The sequence below is a fragment of the Dipodomys spectabilis genome, unplaced genomic scaffold (assembly GCF_019054845.1).
Source record: "Dipodomys spectabilis isolate Male_0828 unplaced genomic scaffold, ASM1905484v1 ptg000694l, whole genome shotgun sequence".
Classification (NCBI taxonomy): Eukaryota; Metazoa; Chordata; class Mammalia; order Rodentia; family Heteromyidae; genus Dipodomys; species Dipodomys spectabilis.
This window is the reverse complement of record NW_024871371.1, coordinates 47501-73066: the sequence shown is the minus strand read 5'-3', so window position 1 is coordinate 73066 and position 25566 is coordinate 47501. Positions and strand designations below refer to the sequence as shown.

General features: G+C 61.4%; 1 protein-coding gene across 2 annotated transcripts in view; it reads left to right on the top strand.

Annotated features, from left to right (window-relative positions):
• Positions 1–2193: 2193 nt before the first annotated feature.
• The window catches only part of Parvb (parvin beta), a 58304-nt gene continuing 34931 nt past the window's right edge, over positions 2194–25566 (top strand). For both annotated transcript variants that reach the window (XM_042672320.1, XM_042672321.1), the window contains exon 1: positions 2194–2302. In XM_042672320.1, the coding sequence (XP_042528254.1) occupies positions 2233–2302 (70 nt within the window). In that variant the 5' untranslated portion in view covers positions 2194–2232. The remainder of the gene's footprint in view (positions 2303–25566) is intronic.

Below are 25566 nucleotides of genomic sequence, written 5' to 3'. Positions count from 1 at the left end.
CCTCCGGCTCTGTTCCAGTCCGTCTGGAGCGCGGGGCTCCGACTAGTCGGTGCTGGGAGCTGAACGCAGGGCCCTGGGGCCGCCATCCTGCCTCCAGCACCGGAGCGTGGACGCGGACGCGCGCGCACGGGGCACGCGGACGTGGACACAGATGTGCACACATGGGAAGTGTTGACGCGGACACAGACATGCACGCGTGTGGGGTGGTGCAGACATACTACACCCACACACAGGGTGCGGACGTGGACTGCATGCACAGGGAGCGTGGACATGGACACCGATGTGCGTGCACAGGGAGCGTGGATGCGGATTGCGCACAGGGAGAGTGGACACGGATGTGCGTGCACACGGAGCGTGGATGTGCAGGAGAGCGTGGACGTGGACACGGATGTGCACGCACGGGGAGCGCGGATGCAGACGTGTGCGTACACGCGGAGGGTGGATGCGCAGGGGAGCGTGGACGTGGACACGGATGTGCACGCACGGGGAGCGCGGACGCGCAGGGGAGCGTGGACGTGGACACGGATGTGCACGCACGGGGAGCGTGGACGCGCAGGGGAGCGTGGACGTGGACACGGATGTGCACGCACGGGGAGCACGGACGCAGACGTGTGTGCACGGGGAGCAGGCCGCCTGGAGGCGCAGGCCGCGGTCGCTGGAGATGGCCGGCTTGCATGGCCAGGGTATTCCAAGGGGCCTGGGGACGGGCGCGGGCGCGGGCCCCGCACCCGCCGAGTGGCAGCCGAGCACGCACGGCTTGGCCTCTGAGAACAGAGCGGTACATTTCTGTTACTCCACAGTCCACGCCCCGGCACGATGGCCGCCTAGACCAGCGTGGTCTCACACGCTGAACGCGAAATGGGACACTCCAGAATCAAGCAGCACTTAGGCTTTAAAGATTCAGCCTCGGGGCCGGGAAGGTGGCTCAGTGGTATGGCGAGCGCTGGCCTTGAGCTGAAGAGCTGAGGGACGGCGCCCAGGCCCAGAGTTCAGGCCCACGATGGACAAAAAAAGAAAGAAACAAAGAGCCGGGCGCCGGTGGCCCAGCCTGACATCCCAGCTACTCAGGAGGCTGAGATCTGAGGATCGCGGTTCAAAGCCAGCCCGGGCAGGGGAGTCCATGAACGCTGGGCGGGGCGCCGTCCCGCAGCTCTTCAGCTCAAGGCCAGCGCTCTACCACTTGAGCCACGGCGGCACTTCCGGATTTTCGGGGTATGGGTGCTGGGGAATCGAACCCAGGGACTCAGGCCTGGTAGGCCAGCGCTATACCCGAGCCACCGTGCGCACACACGAAGCAGTGTCACCCACGACCAGTGGTGACGGCCCTCCCCATCTCCTCTCTTCCGTGAGCGTTGTCACCCTGGCTTCACCCTGGCTGTCACGCCGGGGTCACGCTGGGGTCACGGTGCCTGCCCGTCTTCCCTCAGGCTCCCGATCGCACCTGCGGGGCTGCAGCGCGGGCTCCCGGCCGGCCCGCACCAGGGTCCCTGGGTCAGGTCCCCGCCGGTGGGGGAGGGGAGATGGGAGCCGGGAGCGGCCAATGAGGTGCGGGGCTGAGCCGGGAGCGGCCAATGAGGTGCGGGGCTGAGCCGGGAGGGCCCCGTGAGAGGCGGGGCGCCGCTGGGCGAGGCCCACGAGGGGCGGGGCTGGTCTGGGCGTGGCCTAGCGGGGGGGGGGCCCTCGCGTGGCCTGGGGCGGGGCGGGGCGGGGCGGGGCCGCTCCGCCCCTCCCAGCCCTCCCCTCCCCTCCCCTCCCCGCCCCTCCCGCCGTCCCGCCCCGCCGCCCCTCCCCGCCCCTCCCCTCCCCGCCTCTCCCGGCCCCTCCCCACCCCTCCCGCCGTCCCGCCCCTCCCCGCCCCTCCCACCCCTCCCGCCCCTCCCCTCCCGCCCCGCCGCCCCTCCCCGCCCCTCCCGCCCCTCCCCACCCCTCCCGCCGTCCCGCCCCTCCCCTCCCGCCCCGCCGCCCCTCCCGCCCCGCCGCCCCTCCCCGCCCCGCCGCCCCTCCCGCCCCGCCGCCCCTCCCGCCCCGCCGCCCCGCCCCTCCCCGCCCCTCCCGCCCCGCCGCCCCTCCCGCCCCGCCGCCCCGCCGCCCCTCCCGCCCCGCCGCCCCTCCCGCCCCGCCCCTCCCGCCCCTCCCGCCCCGCCGCCCCTCCCGCCCTCCCGGCCCGCCGCCCCTCCCGGCCGGCCCGCGCACTCGGCCGTGCTGGTGGCCGCGGCCCCGCTCCGAGGCGGGATGAGGAAGGACGAGTCGTTCCTGGGCAAGTTGGGCGGCACGCTGGCCCGCAGGAAGAAGGCGCGCGAGGGTGAGTCGGCCGGCCCGGGCCGGGCTGCGGGCCCGCCGTCCCGCCTCGGTCCCGCCTCGGTCCCGCGCGGCCTCGTCCACGACGCCCGGCCCGGCGGCGACCTCGCGGCGACCCCCGCCTGCGCGGGGTGCGGGCCCGCGGTGCGGGCGGTGCGGGCCCCGGCGCGCGGGGGTCGCCGGGCCAGAGCGGGAGGCGGCCGGGCCTCGGGCCGGGCGTCCGCCACGGTTCACTCCACCTCCTGGCGCGGGCCCCCGTGCGCTTCCGGGTGGGGGTCGGAGGGGGGAGGGAGGGGGGAGGGAGGGCAGGGGGGTGGGGGTGGGGAGGGCCGCAGGGGTGGGGAGGGCAGGGGGTGGGGGTGGGGAGGGCAGGGGGTGGGGAGGGCCGCAGGGACAGGGCTGCCCTGCTAGGGAGTGGAGGCAGCTACACCCGGCTGAGGGGTCTGTGGAAAAACAGCCCAGGGAGCTCTTGTTTTGTTTGCTTTTGTGCCTTCACCGGGGCTTGAACTCGGGGCCTGGGCGCTGTCCCTTGGCTTGTCACTCGAGGCTGGCGCTTTACCTCTTGAGCCACAGCGCCACTTCTGGCATTATGGCAGCTGATTGGACATAAGACGGCCTTGGACGTTCCTGCCGGGGCTGGCTTTGAACCATGAACCTCACATCCCAGCCCCCTGAGTAGCTAGGATTACGGTGTGAGCCTTGGGCACCCAGCTCCCGTGGGTTATTTTCAGGGTAGGGTCTTGCTCTGTGCCCAGCCTGGCTGGATCTGTGGTGTCACCGGGATTATAAGTATGAGCTACTGTGCTCAGCCTCTGTGCTTCCCACAGAGCTCAGATAACAGCTGAGAGCCAGGTTCCAAAACTTTCAGGTTCAGACTGGCATCTAGCCACTGTCCCCATTTCCCAAGTAGCCCCATTGCAGACTAGGGACACCGGGGCAGCCCCTCCACCCCCAGACTTTTCATCTGAATTAGATCATTCTGTTCCCCAGGGCAGGGCTTTATCTCTGCCTCCAGGGTTCCTTGGGAGCTCTCCAGCAAATTGGCCCCACCTGCCTCTTGGCCGAGCGGAGAGCTCGGGGCTGACTTTAATCTTAGGCTTGTGTCAACCACCTTCCCTCCCCCACTCCTGTGGGGGTGAATCATCTAGGTTCCTTTTAATGCTTTGGGAAAATTATACTCTCAAATCACCCCTCCCGCCAGGCGCTGGTGGCTCACGCCTGTAATCCTAGCTACTCAGGAGGCTGAGATCTGAGGATCACGGTTCAAAGCCAGCCCTGGCAGGAGAGACCGTGAGACTCCTATCTCCAATAAACCACCAATAAAGCCCCACGACCGACAAAAAAAAAAAAGAAAGTCAAATCACCCCTCCCGATTCCGTTGCCCAAGCTGGCCCTGAACTCTTGGATTCAGTGATCGTTTGGCCTCAGCCTACTAGTATGTTCAGTAGTATTGCTAAATCCTCGTGAGGTGTGCGCGGTCAGACCCGGCAGTCTGTGAAACCGGCTCATTCTGTGGAACTGGCGCCATGTCTGATGCTGCGGGTCAGGGCCTGGGCAGTGCAGGTGACACCCTGGCCAGGGCTAGAGCAGGAGTCATGGTGTGTGACCAGGCCAGTCACTTTGGGTGGTCAGAAGGGTGCACAGGGGAGGCCTCCAAAGGGGTGAAGTTGGTGTTGAAGTGTAGCAAAACCAGAGAAAGAACTGCTCTGCACAACAGCCAGGCTGCGTCCTGTGCTGGATGGCTATGGCTGTGTGTGTGTGTGTGTGTGTGTGTGCGCGCGTGCACGCGCACACATGTGTGTACACATACATGTGCATGCACCATCCTGGGTCTGACTCAGGGCCTGGACACTGTCCTCAGCTTTTTTGCTCAAGGCTGGTGCACTACCATTTAAGCCACATCTCTATTTACAGCTTTTTTTTTTTTGTCTGTTGAGGGGCCTGAACTCTGGGCCTGGGCGCTGTCCCTCAGCTCTTCAGCTCAGGACCAGCACTACTTCTGGTTTTTATTGGAGGTAAGAGTCTCACAGACATTCCTTCCCAGGCTGGTTTTGAACCGTGATCCTCAGATCTCAGTCTCCTGAGTAGCTAGGCTGACAGGCGTGAGCCATGGGTGCCTGGCTTCCCCATTGCTTTTATGAATGGATGTGTGCCTGGAAGATGAGGGCTGGGCTGCCCTCCCTCCTGATGCAGGCCACAGCTGGAGCCAGATGCTGAGGGCTTTGCTGTCAGTGACTTAGGAGTCCCCTGTTTTGGTTCCCGAGGTTGGGGTGCCCATCGCAACCAGAAGGCCGCAGTGCCTAACTGGTCTTCAAGGCAGAAGGGAGGGGCAGTTGGGGCGGGGCAGTGAGGGAGGGGAGGAGAGTGAATAATGATCATAAGGTCGAGTAATGAGAGCAGCAGGGCCGCCAGTGGGGCGGCTGGCCTGTTGCCATGGCAACGCTCTCCTGGCTGTGGTTGGGGCCCTTGTCTGCAGGGAATGACCAGGGGGCAGGAGGGGGGAGGGGGCTTCCTGGCCCTCTCCCCCAGCTGCAGCCGGATTCATTTCCTTCCGTGTTAGCCAGCCCTGGGTGGACTGGAGAGAGCGGACGTGACTGGACACTTCCTGAGCGGGGACCCCGGGGGAGGGGCGGGTGCAGCTCGGTGCCGGCCGCAGCTCGGTGCCGGCCGTGGGCATGGCCCACCCTGGCTGGTGGGGTGAGGGGGCTGGGAGGGGGTGCTGGGGATGTGGGGTGAGCCAGGGGTGCAGCAGTACCCCACAGTGAGCCCCACTCCCCAGGGTGACCTAGGCTCCCAGTCCCCAGCACCACAAGAGCTCGGGAAGGGGAACCCACCGGCTGTGACCCTCGGAAAAATAGTTGGGGACACCTAACTGTCCCCCCAGAACCTCACACAAGGCGTGGGGACCCCAGAGGCCAGGGCACCAGAATCCTGACTCAGCCTTGCCAGAGGAGGAGGAGCAGGTGCAGGGGATTCCCTGAGCTGACCCCTTCCTGTGACCTTGAAGGACAGTCCAGAGGCCCAGCTGGCCTCAGGCAGGCAGGGACAGCCACAGCTTGATGTCTCCAGAGGCCAAACAGCCTCCAGAGAGGCCCAGCATGGAAGGCCCAGCAGAGCAGTCAGCTCTCCCCGCCGGCCAGGAGGCTGCTGGGGCCTGGAGACCATGCCAGGATGGGGCGGGCACATGTCTGTCTGTCTTTCTTTTTTCCTTCCTTCCTTCCTTCCTTCCTTCCTTTCTTTCTTTCTCTTTCTTCCTTTCTTTTATTTCTTCTCCCCTTTTTCCCTTTTTCCCTTTTTCCCTTTCTCCCTTCCTTCCTTCCTTCCTTCCTTCCTTCCTTCCTTCCTTCCTTCCTTCCTTTCTTTCTTTCTTTCTTTCTTTCTTTCTTTCTTTCTTTCTCTTTCTTCCTTTCTTTTATTTCTTCTCCCCTTTTTCCCTTTCTCCCTTCCTTCCTTCCTTCCTCTCTTTCACTCAGAAACTTGAGCTTTCTAGGTGGGTTCTTGATCACCCTCAGTCACAGTTTCTCAGGGGACCTAGACCCCAGAGCCAGGTGCACTTATTCCTTGGAGAAAATCATAAAGGAAGTTTCTATATAAATGACTTAATAAAACAAGACAAGACAGAAACTAGGTTGGGTGCCGGTGGCGCATGCCTGTCATCTTGGCTACTCAGAAGGCTGAGATCTGGAGACTAAGATTCTAAGTTGACCCAGGTTTAAAAAAAAAAAGCCTGCAAGACTCCATTTTAACCAAAGAAGCTGGGCATGGTGGTACACACTTGTAGTCCCGGCAACGACAGGAAACCTGAAATAGGAGGATCTGTGGTCCAGGAGTAGGGCTCAGATGGGACCTAATCCCCTGTCTCAAAAGAACCAGTGCTGCCAGGGGCTGGAGGTGGTGAACGCCCCCCTCACAGCCCCTCCATCAGCACGGAAGCCCCGTACGAGCCGCGCCGGCTGCACGGGCTGCGCTGCGCTGGGAGGGCCGGGGTGACGGCCGTCCCCCACGACAAGGTCGGACTTGCTGTGCACTGCAGGGCACCTGTCAGGTCCCCTTCCCCTGTTCATAGCAGGAAGGGTACGGCCTGCCCCCAGCCTGTCCGCAGGCACTGTGGCGGTCAGGGCTGGGCTTGCTCCTGGTGGCCCAGAGGCCCGGGGTGGGCCCGGGGGGCTATGAAGCCTGGGGACGCTGGCTCTGCAGGGTAGCTGCCCTGAACGGGGGCGCCCGTGCTGGCTGGACTCGCTCCACTTTTCTCTTGTCTTGTCTTGGTTCTGAGGCTTGGGCTCGGGGCCTCTTGCTTTCTCTTTGCCTTTTCATTCAAGGCTGGCACTGTACCACTTGAGCCATGCCTCCCCTCCACCTGGCCGCCTTTTTACAGTCTTAAGAGTTCCACGTGGAGGTTGGGCAGCCGGGCCTCAGGGTCTCAGCTGCCAGAGTCGAGGGAGGCCCCTGAAGCTCTGTGCACCCCATGCCAGCAGAGGGAGAGGCCACCCAGTTACACGCACACAGGGGTGCCCCGCGTCCCTGGAGGGAATTCAGCGAGTGCTGATTCTTCTCAGTTCCCCGGGATCCTGGACAGGAAGGGGGCCGCGCGGCCTCCTGGGGCGGGGTGTCAGGAGATGGCACACGAGGAGCCCGGCTCCTGCCGATCCTTCTGCATATCTGCAGGCAGAGCAGGCTGGGAGCTGGGGTGAGCGCACCTGCTCCAGCCCCAGGCCCCAGGATCCAGGCTCAGGCCTCGGCCTTCAGACTCCAAGATCGGGCTCAGGGCTCAAGCCCCGGGCTCAGGTCCCAGGCACAGGCATCAGCTTCAGGCTCAGACCCCAGGCTAGTCTGGTGGGAAGAAACTGGGAAGTGGAGGGATGTGAGCAGAGGATGGATGGGAGCCCAGTTTCTAGAATATTGGATAGGAGGCGCCAGCTACAAGGTTCTCTGCAGACTCTGCAGCCAAATGAGACAATTACATCCCCTTCCTCCAAACCCTGACTTTTTCTTACCTGTTGCTGGGATTGAGCCCTGGGCTCTCATGCTGGGTCTGGCTCTGCTGCCCAGCTGCGGGAGACCCCTGTCCTCCCCAGCTGTTCCCTGAGCAGGGCCCACATCTCAGGGGACTGTGGCTCTGGGGAGAGGATGGGCAGCAAGGTGGGCTGGGCCCGGTGAGCCGGACTCCTGGAAACCGAGGCCTGGTTTTCCTCTCCCTGAAAGGGAGCAACTCTGAAGGGCTTTGGGTGGGGCTCCGTTACATTTCCTCGGATGATTGTAGTGATTATAATCTTCAACTCCAGCCTCTCTCATTGTGGGCTGGAGGTGCATTTTACCATTCAGGGAGTGACCTGTACCCTACTGGGATTCCTTTGCTTCTCTTTCTGTTGTGCCAGTTCCAGGGCTTGAACTCAGAGCCAGGGCGCTGTCCCTGAGCTTTTCACTCAAGGCTGGTTGCTCTACCTCTTGAGCCACAGTTCTACTCCTGGCTTTTTGGGCGTTTAATTGATGACAAGAGTCCCTTGGATTTGTCTGCCGGGGCTGGCCTTGAACTGTGATCCTCAGATCTCAGCTTTTTGAGAACCTGGGATCACAGGCGTGAGCCACAGTGCCTGCTGCCGCCCGGACTTTCTTCGTTGTTGCTTACTGAAATATGGTATCTGCAGTAGGAGATGAAGATCCCCGTAACCTCAACAGTGCCTAGCCTCATAACTGCTGACCTTTGGGGGGACACAGAAGAATGACTCCCCTCTTCTGGCCCCCTCTCATTAGAGACACTCTATCTGAAATTCTTGTCTTCGTCAAAATGAATATTTGTGCATAGCCTGAGTCTTGCTGTGTGTGGTGCTCCTGTCTGGCGGCCAGATTAAGGGGTGTTTGTCGGAAGTTAGTGGGGACACCTGTTGGGATGGTTTAACAGTGCTCTGTCCTGTGGCTGTGCTGGGCACTGGGCACCGGGCACCGGGACCCACTCTACGCACTCGTGAACACGCAGCTCCAACACGCTTATTTGTTAGGAAAATGGGTTTCTCTCCCAGTGGGTAGAGTTACTGTTTATTACATTGCCCAGAGCCTGGAAAACATATATTTGTTTATTTAGTGCCAGTCCTGGGGCTTGAACTCACGGCCTAGTTGCCGTCCTTGAGCTTTTGCTTTCAAGTTGGCAATCTACCACTTGAGCCGCAGCTCCACTTCTGACTTTTGCTGGTTAATTGGAGATAAGAGCACTGTGGACTTTTCTTCCTCAGACTGGCTTCCAACCGAGATCCTCAGATCTCAGCCTCTTGAGTAGCCGGGATGACCACGGGAGCACTGGCACAGACATCTTTTAACTTACTAAACTCTGCATCTCCGGTGCTACTTCAGGGGATTGGCAGAGCAGCAGGCGCGTCCCGGCCAGTGAGCTACATGCTGGGAGCGGAGACCAGCCCTGGTGGGCACGGCGTCTCTTGGCCTGCTGGAGGTGCTCAGGACATGGAGTGGCTCCTGCAATTTCCTTGGCTTGTCCTGGGTACTGGAACCCAAGCGTGGTTAGATTAGATCTCATGAAACCAGCTTGGCATTGTTTATTTTATTTTTGTCAGTCATGGGGCTTGAACTCTGGGTCTGGGTGCTGTCCCTCAGCTCTTCAGCTCAAGGCACGCACTCTACCACTTGAGCCACAGCGCCACTTCCGGTTTTCTGGTGGTTTATTGGAGATAAGAGTCTTATGGACTTTCCTGCCTGGGCTGGCTTTGAACTGCAATCCACAGATCTCAGCCTCCTGAGTAGCTAGGATTACAGGCGTGAGCCACCAGCACCTGGTGGCATTTTTTTTTTAACCCTTACTTGCCAGCCAACAAATCAGCCATGTCAAGCCATCTTTCTGGCTTCCTAGTTTCACAAGAAGCCCATTCCTGTGAAAAGATTCCCACTCCAGTGCCTGCTTCCACTGGAACACTTGCAATTCCTAATCAGCCAGACTTCAGTGAGAAGTCACTGAGGAGCTAGAGAGGGCGCAGAGACTTTACAGCTCACAGGACTTGCTTGCTTCAGTCTCGATGCTTCTGGAAGCATCTGTGGGAGAGAGGAGCGAGCCGCGGCCCCGCTGGCTGCCTCTCAGGTTGCCCCAGGTGCCTGCGGCAGGCAGACTGCGCACATGGCGTGTGTGAGTTATTTGTGGTATAAATTACAGTTCACTTTTGGTATTAATGGAATTTGAGGGACATCTTGCCCAGAGTTTAATTTGATCCCTCTGCCTCTCCCTCTCTCTCTCCCTCTCTCCCTCCTGTCCTGGGAGGGGAGGTGGTGGTGCTTGAATTAAGTACCTCCCACTTTTGCTTAGCCTTCTTTCAGCTGGTGCTCACCACCTGAACCATACCTCCAGCCCAACTCTTTGCTAGTGAATGGAGACGGAGGCTGAGGACTTTTCCGCCCCAGGCTTTGAACCACAGTCCTCATATGTCAGCCTCTTGAGTGGCTAGGACTACAGGTGTGAGCTACAGCACCCCTCCTTGTTAACATTACCCTTCCCTATGAGGCCTGCAGGAGTCCACACTGCGGACAGTATTAATAGAAGACCACCTGGGAAGCGAGGAAGCCCCTAGAGCAGCGTCTGGGAGGGCCAGGGCCGCGCGTGTGGCTCACTGAGGCTGTGCCAGGGCCCAGGCCTGGCCTGAGCAGAGGACCGGCTGACGCCACAAGGGCACCTGGTGCTTCTTTCCCAGGCTGGGTGAGCAGCGAGGTCAGAGGGTGTGTGTGTGTGTGTGTGTGTGTGTGTGTGTGTGTGTGTGTGTGTGTGTGTGTGTGTGTGTGTGTGTGTGTGTGTGTGTGTGTGTGTGTGTGTGTGTGTGTGTGTGTGTGTGTGTGTGTGTGTGTGTGTGTGTGTGTGTGTGTGCAGCGAGGTCAGAGGGTGTGTGTGTGTGTGTGTGTGTGTGTGTGTGTGTGTATGTGTGTCCGTGACCTTTCGCTTTCACCAATGTCAGCCTGGGCAGGAAAGTCGGAGGACTGAGGTTCAAAGCCTGTGGCAGAAAAGTCCTGAGCCTCCATCTCCATTCACTAGCAAAGAGTTGGGCTGGAGGTATGGTTCAAGTGGTGAGCACCAGCTGAAAGAAGGCTAAGCAAGAGTGGAAGGTACTGAATTCAAGCACCACCACCTCCCCTCCCCATACTGGAGGGAGAGAGGGAGAGGGATCCAGTGAAGCTCTTATCTCCAATTAACCAGCTCAAAGCTGAAAATGGAGCTGTGGCTCAAATGGTACAGTGCCAGCCTTGAGCAAAAAAGCTGAAGGACAGCTCCCAGGCCCTGAGTTCAAGCCCCGGGACCGGTTAGGGTTAGCAAAGGTTAGCAAAGGGTTAGCAAAGGGTTAGCAAGCAAGGTCTCACCTGCCAGGTCGTCTAATAAAGCTCGAGCCTTGCAAAGGCTCTCAGTTAGATTCTGGAGCTCTCCGGAAGCAGGAGGGCGGCAGGTTCCCACGCTGGAAGGGTCAGTGTGTGTGTGCAGGCCCTGGGCCTCAGGAACAAACGGGGAGAGCTCTGTGCCCCTCCGCTGCGGTCTGGGTGGGGGGCTCCAAGACACTGGACACCAGGAGGCTGTGTTTCTGGGAAGAAACAGCAGGTGGCAGCACTGAGCTGCGTGGCCGTGCCAGTGCCCGCGGGCCGGGGGATGGGGAAGGCCCTCGTGGAAGGGGTCTCCGTGTGGTGGCAGTGTGGGGTGGGGTCACCGGGACGTGACATTGTTTGGAAACAGGCCCTGAGACTCAGCCAGAGAGATGTAGCCCAAAGCTGGGAAGGTGGAGACCTTGTAGAGCCCCCAGCAGGGGAGAAGTCCTGCGTTTAGATCCCAGGCAGGCTAACACTATTTAACAAGTCCCGAGTCTGCTGCAGCTGGGCAGAGACCCTCCTAGGCCACGTCTCCTCCCGGCCTCTCCCGAGCACCGGAGGAGGGGCCGCCCTGTGGGGCTCTGCTTGGCCTGCCTGCCATTTGCTGGTTGGCACCGGGCTGGTCTCTGTACCTCTCTGTGCCCGGCTTTCCTAACCAGCAGCAGGGGGAGCTTGCTGTGACGCGAGGCTCCTGCCAGAGCCTCCTGAGCGCTGGGATTACAGGCATGGGCCACCACACAGTGTTCTCACGGTTTGACGGCTCGATGGGAGGTGTGCGTTCCACTTGTGGGAAAATTAAACACATTGAAGACAGAATTAAATGAAAGGATTTGTGATCATTAGCTAAGTAAATTATTTCCTCTTAGGGTAATATACTGGGCAGGGTACAGCTTGCTCAATAAATATTTGTCAGCGTGCACATAATTTTATGAGCTAATCAAGTCCTCTGTAATGGGATTATTTGGTTCTAAAGCTAATGAAGTGACTTGTAAAGCAACAGGAGCCGCTGAAGAGAACTTGTGAGTGAGCGAAAACCCCAGCAGCAGAGGAGTGGCCATAGGCTGGGCCGCAGCCCCCCGGGGCGGGGCTTTGGTGGGAGGGAGGGGCCTGCAGTCTGCGGCCCTGGCACCTGCTTCCCTGGAACTCTGGACCTTGGGCCGGCTGCTGGCGGGGCCGAATCTCAGCCCCTGCCACAGGGTGGGAGGATGGGCGGCCTGGAGCCCCTCTGTCTGTGTGTCTGGGTCCCCAGGGTCATCACCCGGTCCTGAGACCCTGCTTCTCAGGTTGGGGACAGCACAAACTCCAGGCGGCACGGCAGTGCGCGCAGGCTGCGTGCTTGGTTGTCTTCAGAGCAGAGGAAACAGATGCAGGGCAGTGTGGGTACAGCTGTGCCACCTGCCGCCCCCCTCCGTGCCCCCCTCCCGCACCTGCCCCCCCCCGCACCTGCCCCCCCCGCACCTGCCCCCCCTGCACCTGCCTCCCTCCCGCACCTGCCTCCCTCCCGCACCTGCCTCCCTCCCGCACCTGCCCCCCTCCCACACCTGCCTCCCTCCCGCACCTGCCCCCCCCCCGCACCTGCCCCCCCCCGCACCTGCCCCCCGCTGCATCTGCCCCCCTGCACCTGCCCCCCCCCGCACCTGCCCCCCCACGCCGCACCTGCCCCCCTGCACCTGCCTCCCTCCTGCACCTGCCCCCCTCCCGCACCTGCCCCCCTCACGCACCTGCCTCCCTCCCGCACCTGCCCCCCCGCACCTGCCCCCCTGCACCTGCCTCCCTCCTGCACCTGCCTCCCTCCCGCACCTGCCCCCCTGCACCTGCCTCCCTCCCGCACCTGCCCCCCCCGCACCTGCCCCCCTGCACCTGCCCCCCCCCGCACCTGCCCCCCTGCACCTGCCCCCCCCGCACCTGCCCCCCCACGCCGCACCTGCCCCCCCCCTCCCGCACCTGCCCCCCCCCGCACCTGCCCCCCTGCACCTGCCCCCCCCGCACCTGCCCCCCCCCCGCACCTGCCCCCCCCGCACCTGCCCCCCCTCCCGCACCTGCCCCCCCACCGCACCTGCCCCCCCGCACCTGCCCCCCCCGCACCTGCCCCCCCCGCACCTGCCCCCCCACGCCGCACCTGCCCCCCCCCTCCCGCACCTGCCTCCCCCCGCACCTGCCCCCCTGCACCTGCCCCCCCCGCACCTGCCCCCCCCGCACCTGCCCCCCCCCGCACCTGCCCCCCCTCCCGCACCTGCCCCCCCCACCGCACCTGCCCCCCCACGCCGCACCTGCCCCCCCCCGCACCTGCCCCCCCCGCACCTGCCCCCCCACGCCGCACCTGCCCCCCCCTCCCGCACCTGCCCCCCCCGCACCTGCCTCCCTCCTGCACCTGCCCCCCCCCGCACCTGCCCCCCCCGCACCTGCCCCCCCCACCGCACCTGCCCCCCCGCACCTGCCCCCCCACCACACCTGCCCCCCCCGCACCTGCCCCCCCACCGCACCTGCCCTCCTCCCAGCACCTGCCCCCCCCACCGCACCTGCCTTCCTCCCAGCACCGCATGTAGTTCTGGCTGGCCGGCCTGTTATGTTTCTCTCTTTTTTTTTTTTTGCCAGTCCTGGGGCTTGAACTTGGGGCCTGGGTGCGGTCCCTCAGCTCTGTTGCACAAGGCTGTGTGTGTGTGTGGTATGGACTGTGTCGCTGTGTGTGGCCCGCTGGGGAGGGCCTCCCGTGTCGGCGCTGGGGAGGGCCTCCCGTGTCGGCGCTGTGTGTGGAGGGCCTCCCGTGTCGGCGCTGTGTGTGGAGGGCCTCCCGTGTCGGCGCTGTGTGTGGAGGGCCTCCCGTGTCGGCGCTGTGTGTGGAGGGCCTCCCGTGTCGGCGCTGTGTGTGGCCCGCTGGGGAGGGCCTCCCCTGTCTGTGGATGGAGGTCGGCCTCGCCCGCAGCCCCAGGGTTGCACATGCTCTTTTCAGGCCGGGCCTCGGGCCGCCCGCTCTCGCAGCCCCTGCGGCCAGGCAGCCCCAGGCATTGGGCCCCGCTGAAGTGGACGACAGTGGCGTCCCTTCTGGCTTTGAAATACAATCCTTCCGATCCCTGCCTCCTGGGTGGTTTAGGTCTATTTTGTTTTGAGACAGAAGCTTGGTACCTTTGGTTAGGTTTTTAAAAAGAGGTAGCCGAGTAAGAACTGCACCAGGCACGTGGTATTCAGGTAAGGGGTAGGTTTATTCAGTAGACCTGCTGGGACCAGGCAAGGTTGGCACCCACGCGGCTGGCAAAAGGCCTGGGAATGAGAGAGAGCTGGGAAAGAGAGGAAAGAGTGAGAAAAGAGCTAGAAAAGAGCAGAGAGAGCAGAGAGAGGGCGTCTGGGCCTGGGCTGGGCCTTCTCTAGGGTAAGGGCGGAGAAAGGTGTGGCCACATCAAATTCAGATGTGACCTCTTCCAGGTGTCCCAGTTGCCTAGGTAACGCAGGTACTGGGTGGAGACTTTGCTGTGAGGAGGGTGGAGTCTGCTCGCCATCCAGGAGCGGACCTTACACCTTTTTTCCCCCTTAAGCTGGCTTTGAACGTTTGATTCTTCTGCTCAGTCCCTGAGCGCTGGCCTTCAGGCATTGCACTACAGTGCCCGCCGGAACCTCTCTCAATGGGAGACCTTTGAATAGTTAGGTAGAACTGGGCTGAGCTGAGGTTAGTCGTGGGGTGGGCACTGGGGGCTCCCGGGACCCGCTCTCCTGCTCTGGCCGTGAGGAGCTCAGAGGCCGGGGTGAGGCACAGCCGCTGGGCCCCGACTGGGTGTGCATCGTGGGGTCACGAGGTATGCTAGACATGGCCCAGGCAGCTCCACGGGTCCCTGGCCAGGGCCAGGATATGGAGTCTGTCACCAGAGGCGGGGGGGGGGGGGGCAGCGTGTGGGACACCAGGCTGGACAGGTTGTGGTGGGGTGCCCTCCTTTGGTGAGACGGCACCCAGGCCCGTGCTGGGGTGGGGGAGGGGTAATGTGGGCACTATCTCCAGCAGGCCAGGGGAAGTGTCTCCCTGGCCTGAGTGGGGACCTCCAGGCCGTGAGTGGGGCAGTTCCTGGCGGGCTCCCCACAGGGAGTGTGGCATTTATCACCTTATCACCAGCTCCTTCCTTTTTCCGGAGGAAGACTCACACTTTCCTTAAAGCTGCTAGAAAGACCCAGCAACCGCTGGCAGCAAGCGGAGCGCCTGCTGTCCTTTCTCTGAGATGCTGTCCTCCGTGCACCAGATGGATGCTCTGTTCTGTAGACTCCACCGCGGTCCAAGGGGCACACCCCTCTCCATCCCCCTGCAGTGAAAAGGGGAACCATTCTTTTAGCTCCTAAACAGGTGTGAGGAGGAGGAGGGCCCCCCCACCCCCCCTTGCTTGCATTTATTTGAGACAATTATTTTAGTAAGAAGTGCACTCAGCGCACACAAAGTCCTGGGTTCAATCCCCAGCGCCATACACAGGAAAGGGGGCTCCTGGCCCCCGCCCCGCTCCCCCCGCCCCCCTTTCCTGGCAGGCACCGCAGAACACAGCCTTGCTGTAGTCATTCAATCTGCAGCGTTTGTTACTTCCTACTACTTGGTGGTGTTTTTCTTTTCTTTTTTTGCTGGTGCTGGGGCATGAACTCAGGGTGGGTGCGCGGACCCTTAGCTTTTCTGTTCAAGGCTAATGCTCTTAGTACTTGAGCCAGCCCTCTATTTCGACTGTTTGGTGGTTCATTGAAAATAAAAGTCTCTTGGGCTTTCCTGCCTGGGCTGGCTTTGAACGGTGACCCTCAGATCTCAGCCTCCTGAGTAGCTGGGATGGCAGGCGGGAGCCGCCGGTCGCAGGCATTTGGAGTTGTTCTGAGCCCAGACTGGCTTCAGACTGGCCATCCTCTGGCCTCTGCCCCTGCGCTGTGGGACTACTCGTGCCCTCTGCCCAGTCTTTGTGTATAGTTGATGTCCTTGGAAGTGGTCTGTATCTTCCTTTCCTTGTTCCCCGGGCTTGACCCAAGCCAACCCCAGACCAGGTACCTGGCCAGCCTGTGGGAGCTGACATGGACCTTGTGTGTTTGCAAAATGTTAGAAAGAGAGAGACGGGAGAAAAGAAGGAAAGGAAGAAAGGAAGAAAAGAAAGAAAGAAAGAAAGAACTGAGCTGAGTGTTGGGGAGTGTGCCTACAATCCCAGCCCTTGGGAGGTGGAAGGTTGTGAGGTCAACGCCAGCCTGGGCTATGTCCCCAAGAACCTGTCCCAGGGCACCCCCCCATAAATCCTCCTCCTCCTCCTGCTCCTCCTATTAATAATAAAACCCAAACCAAGATGGAAGCTTCTTGCAGCTGAGCACCTTCCCCCCCCACCCAGGTTGTGCGCCTCTGTTTCGCGCCTCTGTTTTGGGATTGATTCCTGTTGTCCTGGAGACAGGGCACAAGTTGGGCACTCGTGGTGAGTCTGCTGTGTAGCTGACAACCTGGAGACACAGCCCTGCACTGCCGGCCACCCGCCTGCCCGCCTCCCTCCCAGAGAGGCCTCCCAGCCCCCACGGGCCTCCCAGCCTCCACCGGCCTCCCAGCCCAGGGAGTCCCAGCCCCCACCGGCCTCCCAGCCCCCACCGGCCTCCCAGCCCCCACCGGCCTCCCAGCCCAGGGAGTCCCAGCCCCCACCGGCCTCCCAGCCCAGGGAGTCCCAGCCCCCACCGGCCTCCCAGCCCAGGGAGTCCCAGCCCCCACCGGCCTCCCAGCCCAGGGAGTCCCAGCCCCCACCGGCCTCCCAGCCCAGGGAGTCCCAGCCCCCACTGACCTCCCAGCCCAGGGAGTCCCAGCCCAGGGAGTCCCAGCCGCACAGAAACTGTCCCCTCCCCTACTGTCAGCACAGCGGGCTGTTTCCGCAGCCTGCTGGTGGAGATAGCGGGCCGTGGCCTGGCTGGGCACACGCCAGTCTGCTGGTGTCCAGTCTGGTGGTGTCCGTGGCAGCCCTGCAGCCACAGAGGCCGTGAGGTTCCCTGGTGTCAGAGCCCGCGGCAGCGCGCGATCTGTGGAGCTGCGGGCCCTCCCTGCCCCGGCAGCACCTCCCAGCCAGTGAGTGGTTCGCCTGTCCATCTGTCTGTCTGGTCTCAGCATCTGGCCAGCCAGCCCAGACCTCTCTGCTGGCACGGGGCTGGCCTTTCCCTGGTCAGACCTGGGGTGGGGGGCAGGCGGGCTCTGCGTGGGGACACCGGGCACTTGTGTGGGGAGAAGGGAAGACCGGTGCCCTTGGATCTCTGGTCCTGTGCTTCCCCGCGAGGAGCCCCGTTGCCCTGCGTGGGCAGGCCTCCGCCTGGGCCGGGCAGGTCCTGGGCTGTGGGCAGGCCCCGGGCTCTGCAGTGCTCAGCCTATTGTGTCCTGTGGCCCCGCACCAGAGCTCTTCCTGCCGGAGCCTGGGGTGGAGTCACCTCATGCGTACCCTCCTAACAACTTCTACAGCTGGGGGAAGCTAAGCCCAGAAAGGCTATGCAACCTGCCTGAGCTCACACAGCCAGTGGGGACAGGAGGCGGGAGTGTACTCAGCACTCCTAACCTTTTTTTTTTCTTGGTCGGTCGTGGGGCTTGAACTCTGGGCCTGGGCGCTGTCCCTCAGCTCTTCAGCTCAAGGCGAGCGCTCTACCACTTGAGCCACAGCACCACTTCCGGTTTCCTGGTGGTTTATTGGAGATAGGAGTCTCACGGTCTCTCCTGCCCAGGCTGGCTTTGAACCTCGATCCTCAGATCTCAGCCTCCTGAGTAGCTAGGATTACAGGCGTGAGCCACCAGCCACTCCTAACCTTAAGTCAGTGTTAAACTCACCTGGCTGCCGTCTGGCCTGCTGGGGGCCGGCTGACTTTCCAGTAAAGGCCTGGGCCTGTACCCTGGGGGTGGGGCCTGCATGGGAGGGGGGCTGTGGGACAGGGTCTTGGGGCGGGGCCTGCCTGGCATCTGTGATCTGTGCTCTGCCTTCATTCCTTGCTGGGGTTATTCTAGCCCCGCTTCTTACGCATGGGTCCAGAGCCCCAGCCCTCGGTCAAGGACCCCTGTGCCTTCCCTTGGTGTGGTGGGGGGGAGACGCCCAGCACACTGCTCCTCTCGGGGAGACTCACCGGGCCACTGAGAAGTCCTGCAGAAGCCGTGTGTGTGGACGTGAGTGACTCGTCCCGCCCGCTGCCCTGCCCTTGCTCGGCTCCTGGAAGCCTGTGGACGTCCAGGTGGGGACTCCCGGTCCATGGGCGCTGTGCTCCCCTGGGCTGCGTGGTTTGGTTTAGGGGAGGTGGGAGCCAGAGCCCCGCAGGCCGCGTCTCTGGGGGGCGGCTCCTGACAGGAGCCAGGGCCCGGGCCCCCTGCCACCAGAGCCCCCGGCACACGGCCTGTGCGTCCAGGCTTTCCTGGAGTGGCCCAGCGATGAGACCCTCTCCTCCCGAGGCTGGCGCCTCCCCTGCTGGCCCAGACACGGGTTCCAGGTCCAGTCCTGCACTGACCTGGCCTCTCACATGGGTGGACAGTCCCGTCTGGTTCTTGCTGGCCTCAGGACACTGCCCGACTTCACTGTGCGGGGCCTGAGACCACCCCCCCCTTCCCTGGGCCCCGTGGTCGCTGGCTGGGGCAGGCCCTAGGAGTCCATTCCTCCACCCGACTGGATGGCCGCCTTCAGGCCTCAGCCTCCCCAAGGGAGGGTCCACTGATGGCCACGGGAAGGGTGGAGCTGGCTGTCCAGTGTCCCAGGGGAACTGAGGCGCCCACAAAGCCTCCCGCTGCCGCCCATCATTCTCTAGGAGCATGTGCTGCCGGCAGAGCTGGCTGTGCCCACGAGAGGGCGCTGTGGCCCCAGTGCTCCCGACTCCCGCCCAGACAGGTGCTCAGAGGAGTCCATTTTTTTTCCTAATGGTTTAATGATTTAATCTTCTTATTTTCTCAGCAGTGCACTCTTTGGAGTTCCCTGGGTACGTGGGGGACATGGCTGATCAGATTAATTAATGCAAGTTAGTTCCACAGCCTGCAGCCCGGCTGCACTTCCTTGCTTTTAGCAGGCTTCCTCCCTGTTCTTTGTGGAGCACAGCCCCCCACCTTGAGCACAGGCCCCCTCCCCACGTGACCCGCTCCCGGAGGGGCCCCCCCTGCCTGGTGGACACCGTGCACAGCTTGCCGGCAAAGGGCCTGGCCCGTAGCTGTGACTCGCGCAGGGAGTTTACCAGCGTGGTTGGTTTGGGTTTTTGGTGTGTGTGTGAGTACTGGGGCTTGAACTTGGGGCCTAGATTCTCCAGTTTCGTTTTTTGTTTTTTCCTTTTCTCAAGGTTATCATTCCTTGAGCTCCAGCTCCACTTCCGGCTTTTTTCTGGTTAACTGGAGATAGGAGTCTCACAGACTTAACTAACCAGGCTGGCTTTGGACTCGTGGTATCTGGGATCACAGTCACAAGCCACTGCTGGCATCCTGGCTTGATGGTATGTCCCCCCCCCCCGCCCTCCCCCATGTGGTGCTCGCTCGCCGGCCTGTGATGAGATCTCTTTGAAGCGCACTCACTGGCCATAGCAGCTTGATAGGTCCAGAAAGCACGGGAGCAGAAAACACCACCCCAGGACTTGCCGGGGATGGGGTCACTGCCCTGCGGGTGCAGGAACTGCTGGGGGTGCGTGGGCTGTCAGAGAAAAGTGGAGGCGAACAGGGAGAGCTCTTTGGGGGAGGCAGGGGAAGTAGCGGGGCTGGCTGCAGGATGTGTGGTCGCTGCTGATCAGAGACGAGACACAAAGCCAGCATGGATGGACAGCGGCCCCGCAGTCCCCGCTGGGTGGATGGTTGCTGCTGGGGTCCCCACTCTGCTCCCGTGTGGCCTGGCAGGCCGTTCCAGCCCTGGGACTCTGGTGAGGTGTCGGCAGGGGTGCCTGGGTGGAAAATTCCAGGCCTTCTAGCGGATCAGGCCTGGTTTGTGGTGAGGTGGCCGTGTCACTGGTCCTGGGGCGTGTCCCCGGCCACTAGGACAGCGGCTCCATGCTGTGGCTGGGGCAGACTGTGGCTCTCGGATTGGGGTTCCATGAACCTCCATCCAGGTGCACCCCGACAGAGCAGTGACCCTAAATATCGCCGCGCCCGCTCAGGCGCTGGTTGTCAGGGTGAGGCTGGGGTGAGGCCGGGGCCGGCGTCAGGCACACACCCGATGACTGCTAGCCCGCTGCCGCCAGGAGCCGCATGTGTGCCCTCGGCCGCCGCTGCCCATCTCTCCTCTGCCACAGGCGGCCGGGCGGAGCCGGGCTGGGGTCCAGAGACAGGACATCCACAAGCACAGACTCCGGCCAGAGGATGCCTGGTAGGGACACGGCATGAGCAAAGGCACTGAGGCTGGAACTGCTCGGTGCGGGGCAGGGAGGCTGGTTTAGTCAGAGGGAGACAGTGAAGGTTCTGGAAAGGCTGGCTGGGCCAGACGGGCAGCAGCACACCTGAACTGGCCGCAGTGGCGGGCAGGTGGGCTGTGGGGGAGGGGACAGTTCATGGGCCAGTGTCCTGACATGGCTTCATTTTTATTTTTTTATTTTTGGTACCAGTCCTGGGCGCTGTCCCTGGGGTTCTTTTGTTCATTCTTTTGTTCTTTTTTGTTCAAGGCCAGAGCTCTATCACTTGAGCTGCAGCTCCACTTCCGGCTTTTTGGTGATACTGGAGTTAAGAGTCTCACAGACTTTCCTGTCCAGGCTGGCTTCCACATGGATCCTCAGATCTCTGTCTTCTGAGTATCTGGGATTGCAGGCGTGAGCCGGCCACTGGCTCCGGGCACCAAGCACCATTTGATTGACTTTTAGAACCACTCATCAGAGCTACTTGGTTGGTAAATTACTCCATTCAGTTATAACTCCTGTGAAGAAATTACCCCTGGCTGTGGATGGGGTGAGGGGTTAGAAAGTTTATTAAAAGCTCTTGTTTTGGGCTGAGCACCAGTGGTGCACACCTATCATCCTAGCTACTCAGGAGGCTGAGATCTGAGGATCGCAGTTCAAACCCAGCCCAGGAGTGGCGCTGTGGTTCACCTGGTAGAGCTCTAGCCTCGAGCAAAAGAGCTCAGGCACAGCACTCAGGCCTTGAGTTTAAGCCCCATATCTGACAATAAAGAAAAAAAAGTCTTTTTTGGGGGGGTCTGGTCATAGGGCCTGAACTCGGCCTGGGCGCTGTCCCTCAGCTCTTCAGCTCAAGGCTAGCACTCTACCACTTGAGCCACAGCACATTTCCGGCTTTTTTCTTTTTGCTTATGTGGTGCTGAGGAATCGAACCCAGGGCCTCAGGCATGCAAGGCAAGTGCTCTACCACTGAGCCACCTTCCCAGCCCCCCCAAAAAGTCTCTTGTTCTGCCACCCAGGTTTTGAGTGCAAGCCCCAGGACTGGCACAAAAAACTAAGAAAGAAAGAAGCTCCCATTTCTCCAGTGGTGCCCTGGCAAGCCTCTTTTGGCAGAGCTGTCTTGGGGTCCTCCCCAGCGGGGCTGGGGTGCAGAGTCCCACAGTCACTGTGTGGCTGAGGGACCCTGGCCGGTGGAGTCAGCCTCTGCCCTGAGGTTACTAGAGACCCTGCTGCCGCCAGCGTGTTAACCTCCTCTGCCTTGGGTGGAAGTAGGCCCCTATGCCCTCAGGCAAGTTAGGGCCCCTGTGCCCTCGGGCAAGTTAGGGCCCCTGTGCCCTGGATGGAGTTAGGGCCCTGTGCCCTGGATGGAGTTAGGGCCCTGTGCCCTGGATGGAGTTAGGGCCCTGTGCCCTGGATGGAGTTAGGGCCCTGTGCCCTGGATGGAGTTAGGCCCCTGTGCCCTGGATGGAGTTAGGGCCTCGGGCCCTGGATGGAGTTAGGCCCCTGTGCCCTGGATGGAGTTAGGGCCTCGGGCCCTGGATGGAGTTAGGGCCCTGTGCCCTGGATGGAGTTAGGCCCCTGTGCCCTGGATGGAGTTAGGGCCCCTGTGCCCTGGATGGAGTTAGGGCCTCGGGCCCTGGATGGAGTTAGGGCCCTGTGCCCTGGATGGAGTTAGGGCCCCTGTGCCCTGGATGGAGTTAGGGCCCCTGTGCCCTGGATGGAGTTAGGGCCTCGGGCCCTGGATGGAGTTAGGGCCCTGTGCCCTGGATGGAGTTAGGGCCCCTGTGCCCTTGATAGAGTTAGGGCCCCTGTGCCCTTGATAGAGTTAGGGCCCTGTGCCCTGGATGGAGTTAGGGCCCTGTGCCCTGGATGGAGTTAGGGCCCCTGTGCCCTGGATGGAGTTAGGGCCCTGTGCCCTGGATGGAGTTAGGGCCCTGTGCCCTGGATGGAGTTAGGGCCCTGTGCCCTGGATGGAGTTAGGGCCCCTGTGCCCTGGATGGAGTTAGGCCCCTGTGCCCTGGATGGAGTTAGGGCCCTGTGCCCTGGATGGAGTTAGGGCCCTGTGCCCTGGATGGAGTTAGGGCCCTGTGCCCTGGATGGAGTTAGGGCCCTGTGCCCTGGATGGAGTTAGGGCCCCTGTGCCCTGGATGGAGTTAGGCCCCTGTGCCCTGGATGGAGTTAGGGCCCTGTGCCCTGGATGGAGTTAGGGCCCTGTGCCCTGGATGGAGTTAGGGCCCTGTGCCCTGGATGGAGTTAGGGCCCTGTGCCCTGGATGGAGTTAGGGCCCTGTGCCCTGGATGGAGTTAGGGCCCTGTGCCCTGGATGGAGTTAGGGCCCCTGTGCCCTGGATGGAGTTAGGCCCCTGTGCCCTGGATGGAGTTAGGGCCCTGTGCCCTGGATGGAGTTAGGCCCCTGTGCCCTGGATGGAGTTAGGGCCCTGTGCCCTGGATGGAGTTAGGGCCCTGTGCCCTGGATGGAGTTAGGGCCCTGTGCCCTGGATGGAGTTAGGGCCCCTGTGCCCTGGATGGAGTTAGGGCCTCGGGCCCTGGGGGGTTGAAGCCCAGGTGTTTGAGGTTGGGCCTGCCGGCTCTGGTGTCTCTGGTCTTCTCTTTGATCTTCCTGTGATCTTGGTTCTTGGTGACGTGTCAGGTGCGTGTCCACGCTGCGCCCCCTCTTTGCAGGAGCTGGGGCACAGCGCCGGTCCGCCCCCTGCCCATCACGATCCAGAAGCGATGGGCCTTTGTTTTCTTCCCTGCTCAGCTCCCTCCTGTTTCCCTGATAACGTCAAAGGAGACACAAAGCGGCCTCAAAGCCTTTCATTCTTTAGTTTTTCAAAGAGCCTGGGAATAAAGACAGACAGACTTGAGGCCGTACAAAGGGAAAGATGAAAAAGAATCAGAGAGGGGGAGGGGTGGTGCTGGGTGCTGAGCCCTCCCTCCCCGCCTCGTGCCGCCCGCCCCCGTCAGGAGGGGCTGTGTGTGTGTGTGTGTGTGTGTATATGTGCACATGTGTGTATGCGTGTATGTGTGTATGTGAGTGTATGTGTATGTGTGTATATGTGTGTATGTGTATGTGAGTGTATGTGTATGTGTATGTGTGTATGTGTGTATATGTGCACATGTGTGTATGTGTATATGTGTGTATGTGAGTGTATGTGTATGTGTGTGTATGTGTGTATATGTGCACATTTGTGTATGTGTGTATGTGTATATGTGTGTGTATGTGTATGTGTGTATATGTGTGTATGTGTGTGTGTATATGTGTGTATGTGTGTGTATGTGTATATGTGTGTGTATGCGTGTATGTGTATGCGTGTATGTGTATGCGTGTATGTGTATATGTGTGTATGTGTGTATATGTGTGTATGTGTGTGTATGTGTATATGTGTGTGTGTGTATGTGTGTATATGTGTATATGTGTGTATGTGTGTATATGTGTGTATGTATGTATATGTGTATATGTGTGTATGTGTGTATGTGTACGTGTGTATGTGTATGTGTATGTATGTGTGTACATGTGTATGTGTACATGTGTATGTGTACATGTGTATGTGTGTATGTGCGTATGTGTATATATGTGCACATGTGTGTATGTGTATGTTTACATGTGTGTATATGTGTATGTGTATGTGTGTACGTGTGTGTGTATGTATATGTGTGTACGTGTGTATGTGTATGTGTGTGTGTGTGTATGTGTGTGTGTGTGTGTCTGTCTGTCTGTCTGTCTGGTCCTTTAAATCTCCCCTTGTCCTTGGCGGGAAGGAGCAGGCCCTGGCAGAACCCAGGTTCTGCTACATTGGGAAACTGAGGCACAGAGCAGTGGAGGCCACTGTGGTGCCAGGCCAGCGGCTGGGTGCAGGGATCTCTGCTCACTCGGGTCTGGGCCGCGGGGGCTGGGGAGGCGCGCTGGGTGGGGCGCAGAGCATCCTGGGGGCTTCCCGACAGCAAGGGTATGGGCCCTGCCACCCCTCCATGGGGGGCTGAGGCCAGCCTGGCCCTCCCTCTCCCCGCACACAGCAGATGCTCAAGCAGAGCACAGGCTGGAAGGATGCCAACGGTCACATTGTGACCGAGTGGGGGACATTGTCTCCCACCTGCTCCTGCTCCCCTCTCCCCTGCCCCCCACTTTCCTCTTCTCCTTCCCTCCTCCTGCCCCTTCTCTCATTCCTCTTTCTCTCCTTTCTCTCCTCCTTTCCCTTCTTCCTTCCTCCTCCTCCTCTCTCCCGAGGGTGTTTCTCCCATTCAGCCTGGTGGGTTTGAGGGGGCTGGGGGGCTGGTCCTCAGTCCTGCACAGTGGGCCTGGTGTCCAGGGTGTTTCAGGGGTACTCCTGCCATCCTGGCTCCCGGGGGGCCGAGGCAGGAGGACTGGCAGTGGAGGCCGGCCGCAGTGCCCTGGGGCAGGCCCGGCCTCTGCGGGAAGGCGGTGAGGGCGGCCGCAGTGCCCTGGGGCAGGCCCGGCCTCTGCGGGAAGGTGGTGAGGGCAGCCCCTGCTTTCTTCATATTCTGGGCAAATCTATGTAGCCATGCATGTTCGCCATTTTAAAGGCCGCCGCGCGGGGATAAAGCCAGATTTTGTTCACAGCCGTGGCTGCCATCTGTTAGGCTAAGAAAGGAGAAGGAGGCGAGAGAGGAGGCCGCGCCGCACCAGTGCGGGGTTATTAGGAGACCCTGTGGAGTGGGGGCGCCTGGCTCGCCGTCTGGGGGGTGGGTAGGGGGTCCGGAGGGTGCTGCATTGTCTAGGGGCCGGGCCGCACCAGCGCGGGTTCATTAGGAGACCCTGTGGAGTGGGGGCGCCTGGCTTGCCGTCTGGGGGGTGGGTAGGGGGTCCGGAGGGTGCTGCATTGTCTAGGGGCCGGGCCGCACCAGTGCGGGGTTATTAGGAGACCCTGTGGAGTGGGGGCGCCTGGCTCGCCGTCTGGGGGGTGGGTAGGGGGTCCGGAGGGTGCTGCATTGTCTAGGGGCGGGGTGGACGCATGGGGGGAGCAGGGAGGGCTGAGCCAGGGCGTCTGCCTGGTCCGCGCTTGGGTCTGGTCCTGGGGTGTGAGTGTCTGGTCTGGGAGGGCGGGCGGGTGGGGCCGAGGTGAGGCTGGATACCCACTCCAGCACCCTCCCCGTCCCAGCCGCAGTCTGGCCACCCTCCCCATCCCAGCAAGCACCTCTGCTCCTGTTCACTGTGCTGCCGGCTTTGTCTGTGTGTGTGGCTCCGTTCACCTGGCGTGGTCTCCTCAGGGCACACCCAGGCTGCAGCATTTATCAGAATTCCCTTCCCCTTTCAGGGCTAAATAGTATTCCACAGGCAGCGTCCACACATTCTGCTTCTTTGTCTCTCTGTCAGTAGATCCTGTGGTTATGTCTTCCTTTTGCCGATTCGGAGGAGTGGGTGTCCTGGTGCCCTGCTGTCATTGTCCTTGTGAGGGACAGAAACCTGGCCGCCGTCCCTAAGGACGGGCTCAGAGCTGTGTCCTGGGAGCACCCCAGATGGGGTTGGAAGCTTCCAGAAGCCTTCAGAGGCCTCTGTGTCTTGGTCCATGTGTTCAGCAGGAGCAGAAGGGCAGGGCAGGGGTTCAGGGAGAATCATAGCATGCCATGTTGGTTGGGAGGAACCCCGGAGGTTTTTCTGGGCAAACATATTCAGGTG